At 40.9% G+C, this 12445-nt stretch overlaps 1 protein-coding gene across 7 annotated transcripts in view; it reads left to right on the forward strand.

The window, feature by feature from the left end:
- csnk1g2b (casein kinase 1, gamma 2b) overlaps window positions 1–12445 on the forward strand; it is a 33688-nt gene that overhangs the window by 1704 nt on the left and 19539 nt on the right. For 5 of the 7 annotated variants that reach the window (XM_077004255.1, XM_077004258.1, XM_077004253.1 and 2 more), the window contains exon 2: window positions 3471–4199. In XM_077004255.1, coding sequence (XP_076860370.1) covers window positions 3972–4199 — 228 coding nt within the window. In that variant the 5' untranslated portion in view covers window positions 3471–3971. Of the gene's footprint in view, window positions 1–2847; window positions 3062–3470; window positions 4200–12445 lie in introns of all 7 variants that reach the window. The other 2 variants (XM_077004254.1, XM_077004256.1) reach the window with 1 other exon arrangement.

Raw genomic sequence — 12445 nt, forward strand, 5'->3', positions numbered from 1 at the left:
CACAACCTCGCTCATAAACAGTGCATAACTAGCTAACATGGCATGTTGACTAATCAAACCTGCTAAGCTAATTGTAGTGCCAGCGGAATTACCTATTCTAACTATTTGGCTGTCTTCTGGCAAATTGTAGTACTAATATAATTACATGTGTGGCTGCTTATCTGGCTATATATATATATATATATATATATTTGATGGTTTCACATCTTCAGTTAAGTTGTTAAGGTAGTCGCATAACATGCTAGTTAGCAACCTAGCCATCTACCGGTAGTAATGTCCGACACGGTAGCTACCTGGCAAGCTGGTTAACTTGGCTAGCCATCCCAGCTAATGCGATGCCTAATGGAAATGTACCATATATGATGGATGAATAAACGTCTCTCGTACTTTTTAATTACTACCCACTTGGACTGAGTCTGTAACGTTGCAAACCGCAGTTGGTTCAGTAGCAAGCGTTAACTAATTCCTAGGGCGGTTAACAGCTAGGATTGGTGGATAGCTAGGCTGGCTAGCCCGCTAACGCCTTCTGTTTTGTTGGGAATATATAACTAGGTGAATGTTGCCAAGTGTATACGAATTTTAGAGCGTTTGCAGGTCTTATCCTATGAGAGAAAAGTTGTTTGAAGTAATCCACTTTACGAGCTTAACTATTCCAATGTTCTACTACTAGATATAAGCTGCCTTTTATAAATGTGGATGCTTGTTTGATACCTGCCCTAATGTTCGCTATGTTATGCACACGTAACTTGTATTAGATATCTAGCTGGTTAACGAGATAATAAGATTGGACCCAGATTACACTTGGTCAATAAACTGCATTGTCCAAATATGAATGTAGTCTGTGTGGCTAGTCAAGATATTAGGCCCCATTACCTGGGAGTGTTGTACAACCCCATTGGAAGTTGGGCATTTATACAACCATATCCTCATATTTGGTTTGAAGGCCAGTGTAAATGTTTTTTTAGTAACGATAACACAACGAAATACGTAGAAGAAACGTTACTTTAAGTTCTTCAAACGTACATTTTCCTTGTTAGCCAGCTAGCTAGGTAGCGATTGCTAGGTTAGCCAGGCGAGATAGCTGAACGACGTCTGCATCTATTTATGTCTTGAAATGTGTGGATTTAGTTTGGGCCAGTATTGATGGTCTTCATGTTAAACAGGTGGCTAGCGGACTGTACATGTTCATGATGAAGTTTCCTCCCTCGGTTCTGCTGACTGGGCGAGCATGGACGTGGGCAGCTAGATGGCCGCTCTGTTGTTTTGCGTCTAGGTGATTAGTTTAGCTGTAGAAGACGGACGTGTTGAACTCAAACGTAACCAAAGGTCTTATTTGGCCGTATAAACGTGTGTTGGTTATGACACATATATACGTTTCTCATGCAAGTTTGTTGGGTAAATTAGGTCAGATGTTCGGAGGTCTTGGCATCAAAGGAATCTGGCTGTAATATTGTGCTCGCTGGCTATAAGTCTGAAGTTTTCACTTGGTAGTTGGCTAAGTAGTTAGCGAATCAATGTTTTTGTGGAGGCCACACGTTTAACTAGCTAAGTTAGTAGGCGTTTTAAAGAATGGAAATGCAAATTAATAATTGATGGTTTTTGTGACCCTGTTTCTCAAGTAGAAAATAAACTACAAACAAGGAGTTATGTACCAGTGGGAAATAGCTTGTGTACCTATATGTTTTAAATTTGTATGAGGCGAGCCTGTCATTGTTCTGTAATAGTTTGTATTTTAGGCTTGTTGTACTTTGAATTGGTCGGTATTGAATGTTATATAATCATTCGTTTATGACTCACCTGGGAAGGTAGCCATGCACTGTAAGAGTTAAGATGTCTGCATTTAGGCCTTCAACATTTTTATGATTGATCTCTTGCTGAGAAGAAAGACCAGGCTACATTTCCACCCCCAAGCTAAAGTTCACATTGTCTGCCCGTCATTCAGAATCCGACACCTCCCTCCCAACACGGGTGCTGAGCTAACCAGAGCAAAGGTTTATTCCAAAGGCTTAATGTCAGTCCACTCGATCAGTAATGAAATGAGTTTTTGCTTAACATGGACTCATTTCAGGTCATTTTTATTGATCCCACTATTGGAACACGGCATAGTAAGCAAATATTCCAAGGTTACATTTAAATAAATGATGTCCTGTGTAATAATGTTGCTGACTGATATGTATAAAATCAGGAATATGATTTTTTTTACACCCCAAATCAGTCTTTTGGAAAACTAATAATGATATTAGAAACTAATGATATTAGATGAGTTTTTGTATGTTTGAACTAAGATGGCTATGGTTGTTTCGTGCGTCTGTTTTCTTGTTACTGCAGAATATATGGATTGGTCCTGGAGTCTATTGATTGGTTTAAGTGCCTTTTCCAGGGAAGCTATGGCAGTGTTTCTAATAGTTCCTGCGTTACCTGTTTGTCTCTTTCGCCTTCCATTGACATCACTTCTGACTTCACTAGAGATAACAGGACTACACTTAGCCCTCAGTTCATTATATACAAATCAGAAGCACAGGGAGTTGATTCTTGGATTATCATTATGCCATTTTATTCAATGTTATTCATGCTGTATCCATAGTTTGTAGTCGGTAATACTACTGGTTATGACCCAGATGCAGCGGTGATTCTGAGGTGTTTGTGTTGTTTTTGGTGAGACTGTGATGCTGACTAATCTCAAAATTTCCCGTCGAGTGACTTGTTGTTTGAACCAGCCACATTCTTTCCCTTAATCAGGCACGATCAGATTTGTTTTTGACTTGTGCTGTGTATGTTTAAATTAACTGGTGACTATCACTAACCTAAAGAGGATAGTTAAGGGTCACTTTTGTGCTTCTGTTACAGATGCATCAATGTTCATGTCAAAGCTGTTCACCCCCAGACAAGAACTGTATGAGAACAGCCTGCAAGGATTGTTGAAGAGTTATTGAAAACTGATACACATGTTGCTTGGCTTGTAATTTGCGACTGTAATCTTCCATGCTTTACAAATCCCATGACTTTTTTGTTGTTGTCTCTGCATAATAAATGTCTCGGCTTTCACCCTGCTGATGCTCAGGTGTAGTGTTTGTTGCTCACAGACCATCTCTCCATTTTTCCCCACTTTTGTAATGCTCAGATGATTTTCTTGCCTTAACATGATTGTATTCTGCACACTCTGGCCAGTATGCGTCAGTATTACTAGTATGACCTCTTTATCAGATAATCAGAAATATTTGTAGTTGGGTCTAGGATTAGCGTCTGTGTGATCTCATGATCCTCTAGATGAATTTATGTACTAATGCGTGTGGAGTTGTCAATGGAGCACTTATTGGACTATTTTTGAAATGGACGCTTTTAAACTAATTGAGAACAGTTTATTGATTTCATGTCATGTGCATGATGCAGCTTCTTGTCTGGATAAGACATGCAACTCATCTGCTAATCAGCGTTTTATTATTTTTTTGTTGCTGTCCGTTGTCTTACAGGTATTTAGTGGAGAAAGCACGCTGCTTCACTGTGTGAACCTGTTGTTCCTGTCTCTGCTCCTGCTGTTGGCCTGCAGAGTTTGTGCATGAAGAATGGTTTTGGCTTTTCCAAAGGCTGACTTGGAAGAAACCATGAGGACCCTAAGGGGACGTTCTGTAGTGGTTCCGTCGATTCTGTAGCAGGAATTGTGTATGTGTGTTGTTGATTGGGTGTGTGTGAGTGTGAATGTGTGTGTGCATGCGTGCGTGTGTGAATGTGTGTATGTAAGGTAGCACAACCTGCCTCCTTTAGTCAGTAACGTGCTACTCCTAGCGCATCACATCACAGGAGGAGACCCCCCCTCCCCATCCTGAAGGATTAATTCCAAGTGCATAAACTGGTCTGGCGACCTCTCCGGCTCACTGCCCCTGACCCCACTGTTTCCCTGGGGCTTGTTTTGACGCCTTTCTGCTGTGCATGGCCGGCGAGTAACCGTGGAGAGGCCAGGGTATCATAAGCTTATGGATTTTGATAAGAGAGGTGGGAAGGGAGAAGCAGAAGACAGGAAGAGGATGTCAAAGCCGAGCACCAGCAGGAGCGGCCACGGCAACCGCAACCCTGGCAACAACTCTGGGGTGCTCATGGTCGGCCCCAACTTCCGCGTGGGGAAGAAGATCGGCTGCGGCAACTTCGGGGAGCTGCGTCTGGGGAAGAACCTCTACACCAACGAATATGTGGCCATCAAACTGGTGAGTCTGGGAGGGGAAATGCAACATCTGCCATGTATATGTAGGCATGGTTTGGACCATAAAGTTCTGTCCATATTTGTGTAAAACAAAAAAAAAACAAAACCACCCACCTCACTCCCTTCACTACTTTGAGAATCTTTTTTTACTTATTTAATTTTGCTACTGACGATGATATTGAGGATTATAAATATGATGGCAGTTACATTTTCTATACCACTATGAAGTTACTGATAATGTTGCTTTATGTCCATGGGGAACTACTTGTATTTTAGTTAAAGATGACTTGCAGAAATTCTATACAGATGGGTTTCCAGCTGACATAATAATGGCATTGATTCAAAGCATAAAAATATGCCCTTATTTTAATGGCCCGGGGATTAATCTAGTTCTGCATCTGCAAAACACACTCACACTTCAAGTTTTTTTCCTCTTTATCCCTTTCTGAAGTTTCCTCTTTCACTGAAAGATATTTTTGTTTTGCAACAGAGGCAACAAGCCTTTATTTTTTGCTTGAAAATCAGGTCTGCTATAACCAGGCAGGTTTTTCAGGTAAAACGTATAAATACTTTAAATGTGACTTGGAGGGTTTAATGGATTGTAGAAACAACGTTTTAACAACAGTCATTTTTACATTTGCAGGATGTTTTTGTTTTGAGTGACTTAGATGTCAGTTACTGTGTAGTGTCTGTCAAATACGCACACACAAATACATATTGTGATGTGACAATAGATTGATCAGTAATACACACACACATATCATGATGTGACAATAGATTGATCAGTAACACACTTTTCTACCATGTGCTTGCGGGCTAAGTGTGTGAGCTGGGAACCAGTGAACGTGGTGGCAAAGAAAAGAACTGGTGTCTCAGCAGATGAGCGCTGTTTCTATGAGGCTGATTGTCATGCCTGCAAATGAGTAAAAATCTGGGGCTGAGTGTAAATAAAACAAAAGTTTAGTTAGTCATGAATTATTCATCTATTTAAATAATTTCCACATGTACATTCTATTATAAAAAGTTAAGTTTTGAAAAAGATTCGGTGCGCTATAGAAGTATGGACCGTGCACCCTGGCTGGGGACCCCATGCTCTTTGTGTTGAATATAGTCAGCGGTATTTATCATTAAGATTTGAAGGGGCTTAGAGGTTTTAGTGTGTTTTCCACTTAAATGGGGCTCCTGCAGCTCTAAACCTTGCAAATGTAAAGGGCTGTGTGTGGGTGTCATCACGTGTGCAATCACTTTGCTGTCCCTCTGTAAACTTTTGTACTTCTACAATTTTTGATGTGTCTTGCAATATATCAACTCTCAGAACACATGCATATATTGAGGTTGAATCAGGTTATAAATGTTACAGCATGTGGGTAAAGTGCCCACATTTGGCTGTGACCTAATGATAAGGCTTTTATTTACTTTGAAAGCACGTATTGACAACCATGACCTTGCACTGGTCAATCAGGTTGTGGAAACCGGGTGTCCCAGTGCTTCAGTTTGTCCTCTGAAACATGAGCAGGAATGACAAGGGGCTTTAAGGAAGTAGGTGTCAGAAATCCATTTTTATCCCCAGGAAGCATGATCCCAGTGAGCTTGGTTGACTTCACGTGGCCACAGACTGAAATGGCTGATCTGGAATCTCTCATGAACATGTATCACAAATCAACATCATGCTTATTCTCTCTCATTCTCTCTTTTTTTCTCTTTTGTTAACCTGTGTGTGTGTTGGGGGGGGGGGGGGGGGTCTCCTTCTCTATGGGTGTGGGCTGACCTGATATTTCTTCCAGGTTTTTCTCCCAAACAACCACTCAGAGTTAATATAGTTTACAAGGGCCACACTTAATATTTTACTGCCTGATATGTTTATTGCAGTCATATAAAGCTGTTGGGGGATGTTCATGTGTTCAAGGAAATTATTACCTCTCTCTCTGTGTGTGTGTGTGTGTGTGTGTGTGTGTGTGTGTGTGTGTGTGTGTGTGTGTGTGTGTGTGTGTGTGTGATTTCTTTACATTCCCCATGACAAGGTCTTCGTTATCTTTGTGTGAAGGCTCCTTGGTATGCTGTTGTACGCTTAAATAGTTTTTGTGAGTGCTGACGTGCTTCCGTAGTTGGTAAAACAGCCTAGCGCTGCGAGGTGTTTTCAGCCCAGAGTCTTACTGTCTGACAGAAGCGTCCTCTACTGTGCCCTGAGAGCATGAGCACACACACACAGTCTGATTGATCCTTTACATTACCTCACATAAATATACCTTATACGGATGCTGCTTCTCATTTGTGGTATTAGGCAGTAGCAGGTAAGTTGACGGTAGTGCATGTCTTGGGTTCAGTGTGGGATTATAGGTCCAGGTCAACAGACACCATCTTGGAGCTTCTGTCCACATGTTTACCAAGCTCTGTTTAGACAAGTGTGTCCTCCTGCAGATAGAAGTGCACTTACATTAGCAAGGTGCACGTAGGTTGCAGATGGTTTAGACCCCTGACAGCTCAGCCTTTACTGGTTCGGTCTTGTTTTCCCTTTTGTTTTATTACCTGCAGCAAAAGGTAGGGGGTATTAACGTGAGGGGTAAGTAAGAAAAGCTCAGGGTCAGGACTGACGCTGGAGCAAGGTGGAGGTAGAGAGAGGGGGGGGGGGGGGGAGGTGAGGAGGGAGCGAGAGCGAGCGAGGGAGGGAGAGGAGAAGCATAGGGGTCTTGCTGAAAGGTCGTCTTTGTTGGCCAGTGACACAGTGCCTCAGTCTTCAGTTCAGCTGTGGCACGTTCTCACAGTGAGAAACACTCTGCAAGCTTGGGCTCTAGTGTAAGACTGAAAACACTAAGTGTGAACCCTCACGCATACAGCTACACACAAGCAGGGCATCCCTCTTGCCTAATGCTTACAAACAACTGTTTTTAATATGAGGGTGTTTGTTTAGGTCTGACTTGAGGCAGCAGGTGTTGGTGGGTGTGTGTGTGTTTCTTTGATTACTACACTTGCATTCTTGTTAGCCTGGTCATGCTTGATGGGTTTCTCACACTGAAACATGCTTACTTGTGGAGGGTGAAGAAAGACTGTTGGACAGACTCTCTCTCTCTCTCTCTCTCTCTCTCTCTCTCTCTCTCTCTCTCTCTCTCTCTCTCTCTCTCACACAGTAGGAGTGAGTGACTATTAACTATCCTAAATATCTTCTCCCTGTGCTACACCCATCCCTTCCTTCTCTCTCACATGGATTTATGGATGGGTGAATGAATAAATGAGTCTGGGTCTGCATGACAAGATTGAGCTTCTCATATTGCCAGTCAGAAAATTGCTGGTGTTGAGTCCCCCCTACACAAAATGCTGAATTACGGATCATTAGACGATGTTGGTAGAGTAATGGTTCTGGATGAAGGACGTTGTCCCATTTAAGGTGATCAAACTGCTTTTCTACAGCTGTCACGTATTCTTCTTACTTTCGATTTTAGGCTTAGGATGTGCATGTGTTCAGTTCTTTGGTATTCCTACAGCAAAACATTTCACACTGACGCCACATTGACGGGCTACTGGCAGGGTTGCTTGAACATTCCACCGTGAGCGTATATATGTAAGTAAAAGTGAGATCAGAGAGCTCTGAGCATCTGCACCTCTGTGAATCATCACGTCAGTGGAGTTCTGTCTCCCTGGGGCCACGCTAGGTACCAGATCAGCTCTGGTGCTGCTGGCGTTTGAAGGGCTGCGATCAGGACGCCGCAGCTGACACCTCCATCTGGAAGCCTGAAACCTGATCGGGAACGCTGGCCGTGCCGGCAGTATGCAGGCGTGGCAGTCCTGACGTTCCCTCTACGGCTGAGGGTGGAATCCTAAATGTGCCATTGGGCTGGGCTTAAGCTGACAGTTGTTAATATCAAATGAAGAATTGTCACGCAGAACTTTGAACATCATAAAATGATCTTTTATGTTAAACCATGATTCATCTTGGCATTTGATGTTGAATTGAGTCAAATAGTTGTGAATTGTGAATCAACAAACTTGATTCCCACTGGTTATGCAGACGGCCCATGTGCTGCATGGGCACTACGGGTGTGGGGCTGGACGGGTGTGCGGTGGTTGATGGTTGATGATCGTTGCTTTTGATGTAGTACTGTCATCGCGTGGAGAATGTCTGTCTAAAATTGGAGTAAACCCGGTGGTTCTGTTCTGATGTAGGAACTAGTACTGATGAGTAAGCATAATTCACACTGGAGCTGAAGTGGAGGAATTTTGCCATGTTGTCATTTTAGAAACAATTCTTTTTGAATAAATGTTCAGTACATTCTTATTTATTTATCTTTATTTGTTTATTTATTTGGATGTAGGGTTTGGCAGGTGAAAAATGAATGCAAAAATAAATAAATAAATGCAGTAAGTGTGTTATTTTTAGCAAAATATCTTTAACAGTACATGTACCGATAAATAAGATTAATCACTTTGGCCAAACTGTGTTTAACCACTTACAACCTTTTGCTTTTTGTGACTACTCCGACCTCTGTAATCAGCAATTCATAATTTCAGCCCAGTCCAGCTGTGTTAACCCATCAGGAAACCACACTGACAGGGGGCGGTCCTTCCTGCGTGAGCACAGGGGGCGGTCCTTCCTGCGTGAGCACAGGGGGCGGTCCTTCCTGCGTGAGCACAGGGGGCGGTCCTTCCTGCGTGAGCACAGGGGGCGGTCCTTCCTGCGTGAGCACAGGGCAGGATGGTAATGAGGATTAGACCTAGTGCTTGAAATGAAAGATGATGAACTTCTTAAGTGGCCAAGTGTGGCAGAGGTTAGAACAGTTATATTAAGAAAAAAGGCATTTATAGCTGTTTCAGGTGGAAAAGGAAACCTCATTGATTACTGTTTGTTTAGTCAACGAATGGTAAAGTAAGTCATTTGCAAAATGCTGGCAAGCTGGTCATTGTTTTGGCTTTTTCTACTGTTTCACAAAAGCCATAAAAAAAAAACCTCTTAAATAAACTTGCAGTTTGCATTTGAATCTGACGTATTAATTTGTGTCTAAGTGTGTGGAAATTGTATCTAATATATGCATTCATTTAAGCATGAAGAATCAAAGATTTGTTTTGAAATCCATGATTAAACTAATCTAAAAAGGCAAACCTAAAAGTGCCTTACTCTATACCAGCAAGGTTATATCGATCAGGTAACATTGGACTGAGAACATGTAAAAAACTTGTTGAGCTTATTGGCTTTCCCAAGAATTAGTTGGGGCGGTGTTTTGTTGTTTTTGGTTTTGTGTTTTAATGCTAGTTTGCTAGGAAACTTTATTCCCTGTGCTGTCTACATCATCCACGTGAAACGTTTTTATGTGAGACTTTTGCTTAGCAACTTCTCTTGGAGGTGTGAGGAGTTTTTTGTAAACACTGTCAGTAATGGCATAGTTGCAGAGTAGATGGCCATACACGGTACTCTTTAGCACGAATGCCTGCTCATATTTTAGCATGCCCACGCTATATTGTGGAATTCAGGGTTCATACACCGTATAGAAAAGCATGGAATTTAATTTGTCATTTACAGTCTCAGTAAGTATGGAAAACCTGGAAAAAAAGAATAGGGGGGGAAAAATATTTGTCTGCATGTCGCCCTTGGCTTGCTCACTGGGGGCTTGGACTCGGACACTTGTAAAGCTGCTTTGTGACAACTGTTGTAAAAAGTGCTATATAAATAAAATTTGATTTGATTGGTCTGTATCTGTATACAGCTACTTAAATTCTGGCAAAATTTGAATAACATTGCATAGCATTGCAACTGGAATAAAATGCTGTCATGTCTACATTAACTAGCTACAGTCTTGTGGCAATTATTTGCCAACATAATTACATACATAGACAGAATGAAACATGCATGTTAATAGTTGGATTTGTAAACCATTTATTTGCATAATAAACATCTATTTATTTATATGCAGATGTCCGATGTGGTCTGAAAATTCTACTGAGATCTGGAGATCTGAGTCTGGAAAAGCATGTAATGGATGTATAGGAGTCTCCATTCGCTTTTGCATGACTCAAACGTATAATCTGTACTATAATGTCATAGCTAGAACTACATGTATAAAATACATCAATCATTTCCTGTATATAAACTATAAAACTTTATTCTGTTTCTGCAGATTTTACATGTACATATTTTACAGTTTGTTTTAAACCTCTATTCTATTCTAACTTGTATGAATGCCTCTGTATTCCCTGTTTATATGCTGTTTCTTTCTTTTAATAATATAGTGTGTTTGGTGTTATTGTCCATGGAGTTAAAAAATAATGAATGCAATAAATGAAATATTGATGTCAAAACAAAAATGACATTGATATGGCATCAGACCAGCTGAAGGAATACTGTTGGAGGTACACATCTGGAGCTAGGCTGTTAAAAGTGGCTCAGGCCATACAGTACATACAGTACCCCTGAGTGTGAGAGGAGGAATGCCATTCTTCAGAAATAGTAGTATCAGTCATATCTCTGTAGGACTCTGTACGCTCAGGAATATCTAGCTTGACTGATAGCGGCATCTGTGCATCTCGTCCAAGTCAATTTCATTAGCAAACACTTGCAAAGTATGAGATCATCCATTGGTCTTATTGGTTGCATGTGCCATTCCTAGGTCTCTGTTGCTAACAGGCTAAGGCATTTTGGACCCTTCTGCTCAGGTCACTGGGAACACATGGTGCACAAGGGAAAAAGTTAAGTCTAGTGATATGAACCGTGAAGTGCAAGATGTCCCTTTTAAAGGAACATGCGGATGGTCACATTTGAAAATGCCTGCACTGTTCTGCTAGCTTATGTTAGCCTGTGCAGCCTGTGCCTTCACTGCACTCCTCAGCAACTGTGACCGATCACCAGGTTGTGGTCCAGGTTCAGCTCTTAAGACATCGTATACTCTCTCAATTTCTCTTTTGTCGTTGCTGTCAACCAATCCATATCGGTAAAAACATCTGAATTTCAAAATTCAGCAAAATGTGTCCTTAACAATGGCCTGGTTTTGTTACCTAATGTGGGTTGACCATGATGATGATGCCTTAAATTTCACCCCCAAGAGCGAATGGAAACCAGGGATTAGCGATGGTGTGTTGTATGAAACACAGGCTAAAATTAGTCCTAGTAAATGTTCGGTTTATTTGATTTCTCTTGTGCTCTGGCAGAACTTGAGGTTCACGCCATCAGTGCAGTTTAACCTTTTTTTAAATCTGCATGTGATTATTTGGCCTGCTGATGATTCCAAGCGATTTGAGGCTTTGTGACCTGTAACTACAGAGTATTAGCAAAAAATCTCCTTCCCTGTGGAGGATTACCCTCCTTTAACCACGTCCATAACAGCATTGTTACACTCTGGTATTTTCATACCGACACACTGAGTACACATCGTGACTTTGAATTCTTGGTTCATTGGCATAATGTTACTGATATGTTTAGGGAAATTGAGGCCTTAATGTGATGTGACTGTGTGTTTTTGCATAAATACCTACATGGGCTAGTATTTCCAAAAGTTTTTTTATGGCATGAATGATCTTGCACTATCAAAAAAACATAATGTCTTTATTGTGATTACAATAACAAACATTTGTAAACATTACATTTTTTTAACTATATTTTAATTAAAATGTACTTGTCAAATGTTGGATGTGATTTATAAATTCAATGTGCATTGCAATTGCATAATATGCAATTAAATAAATATTTGATTGTAAAGGAAGCTGTCTTCTGTAATATGATCTGTGCAGTATGGTCATCACAGACTCCAGTATTGCGATACAAAGACTCATTGTGTAACCCTAGTGTGTCACTAAATATTACCGCAAGCATCATTTTAAACATGTAGTAAATGCAGTCTTTGGAAGCATCATTAGGACCGTAATGACATTAATCTTGTTGACTGAACTGCATTGTGTGTGATTTAATTATCCTTTTGGGATGTATCTGACGAACATTCAGTGTTGAGATGTGGCCTGAAGCACAATTGTGGCACCTGTTGTATGTCTTGCTTCACAAGAACGCTTAGACCAACCGAAGACTTCCAGAGATGCTTGCTAAAGTTTGGCTTGAAAAATTTTTCTACAGAAGAATGTGTGTGTTTAGTGTTGCAATATCTCACAAACTGTCCAATGTTGTGTTTTTTTTTTTTTTGTGTGTGTGTGTCAGATCAAGACATTTTCTTTTTTCAGGTTTGTGTGTTTTATGTTTAATGGTTTAACTGGTAGCTAGTGTTGCAATTTCTTTATTTATCTGAACTCCCCTTTTATGAGACATATAGTGCAGAGTGC

The sequence above is a fragment of the Brachyhypopomus gauderio genome, chromosome 4 (assembly GCF_052324685.1).
Source record: "Brachyhypopomus gauderio isolate BG-103 chromosome 4, BGAUD_0.2, whole genome shotgun sequence".
In the NCBI taxonomy this organism is placed as follows: Eukaryota; Metazoa; Chordata; class Actinopteri; order Gymnotiformes; family Hypopomidae; genus Brachyhypopomus; species Brachyhypopomus gauderio.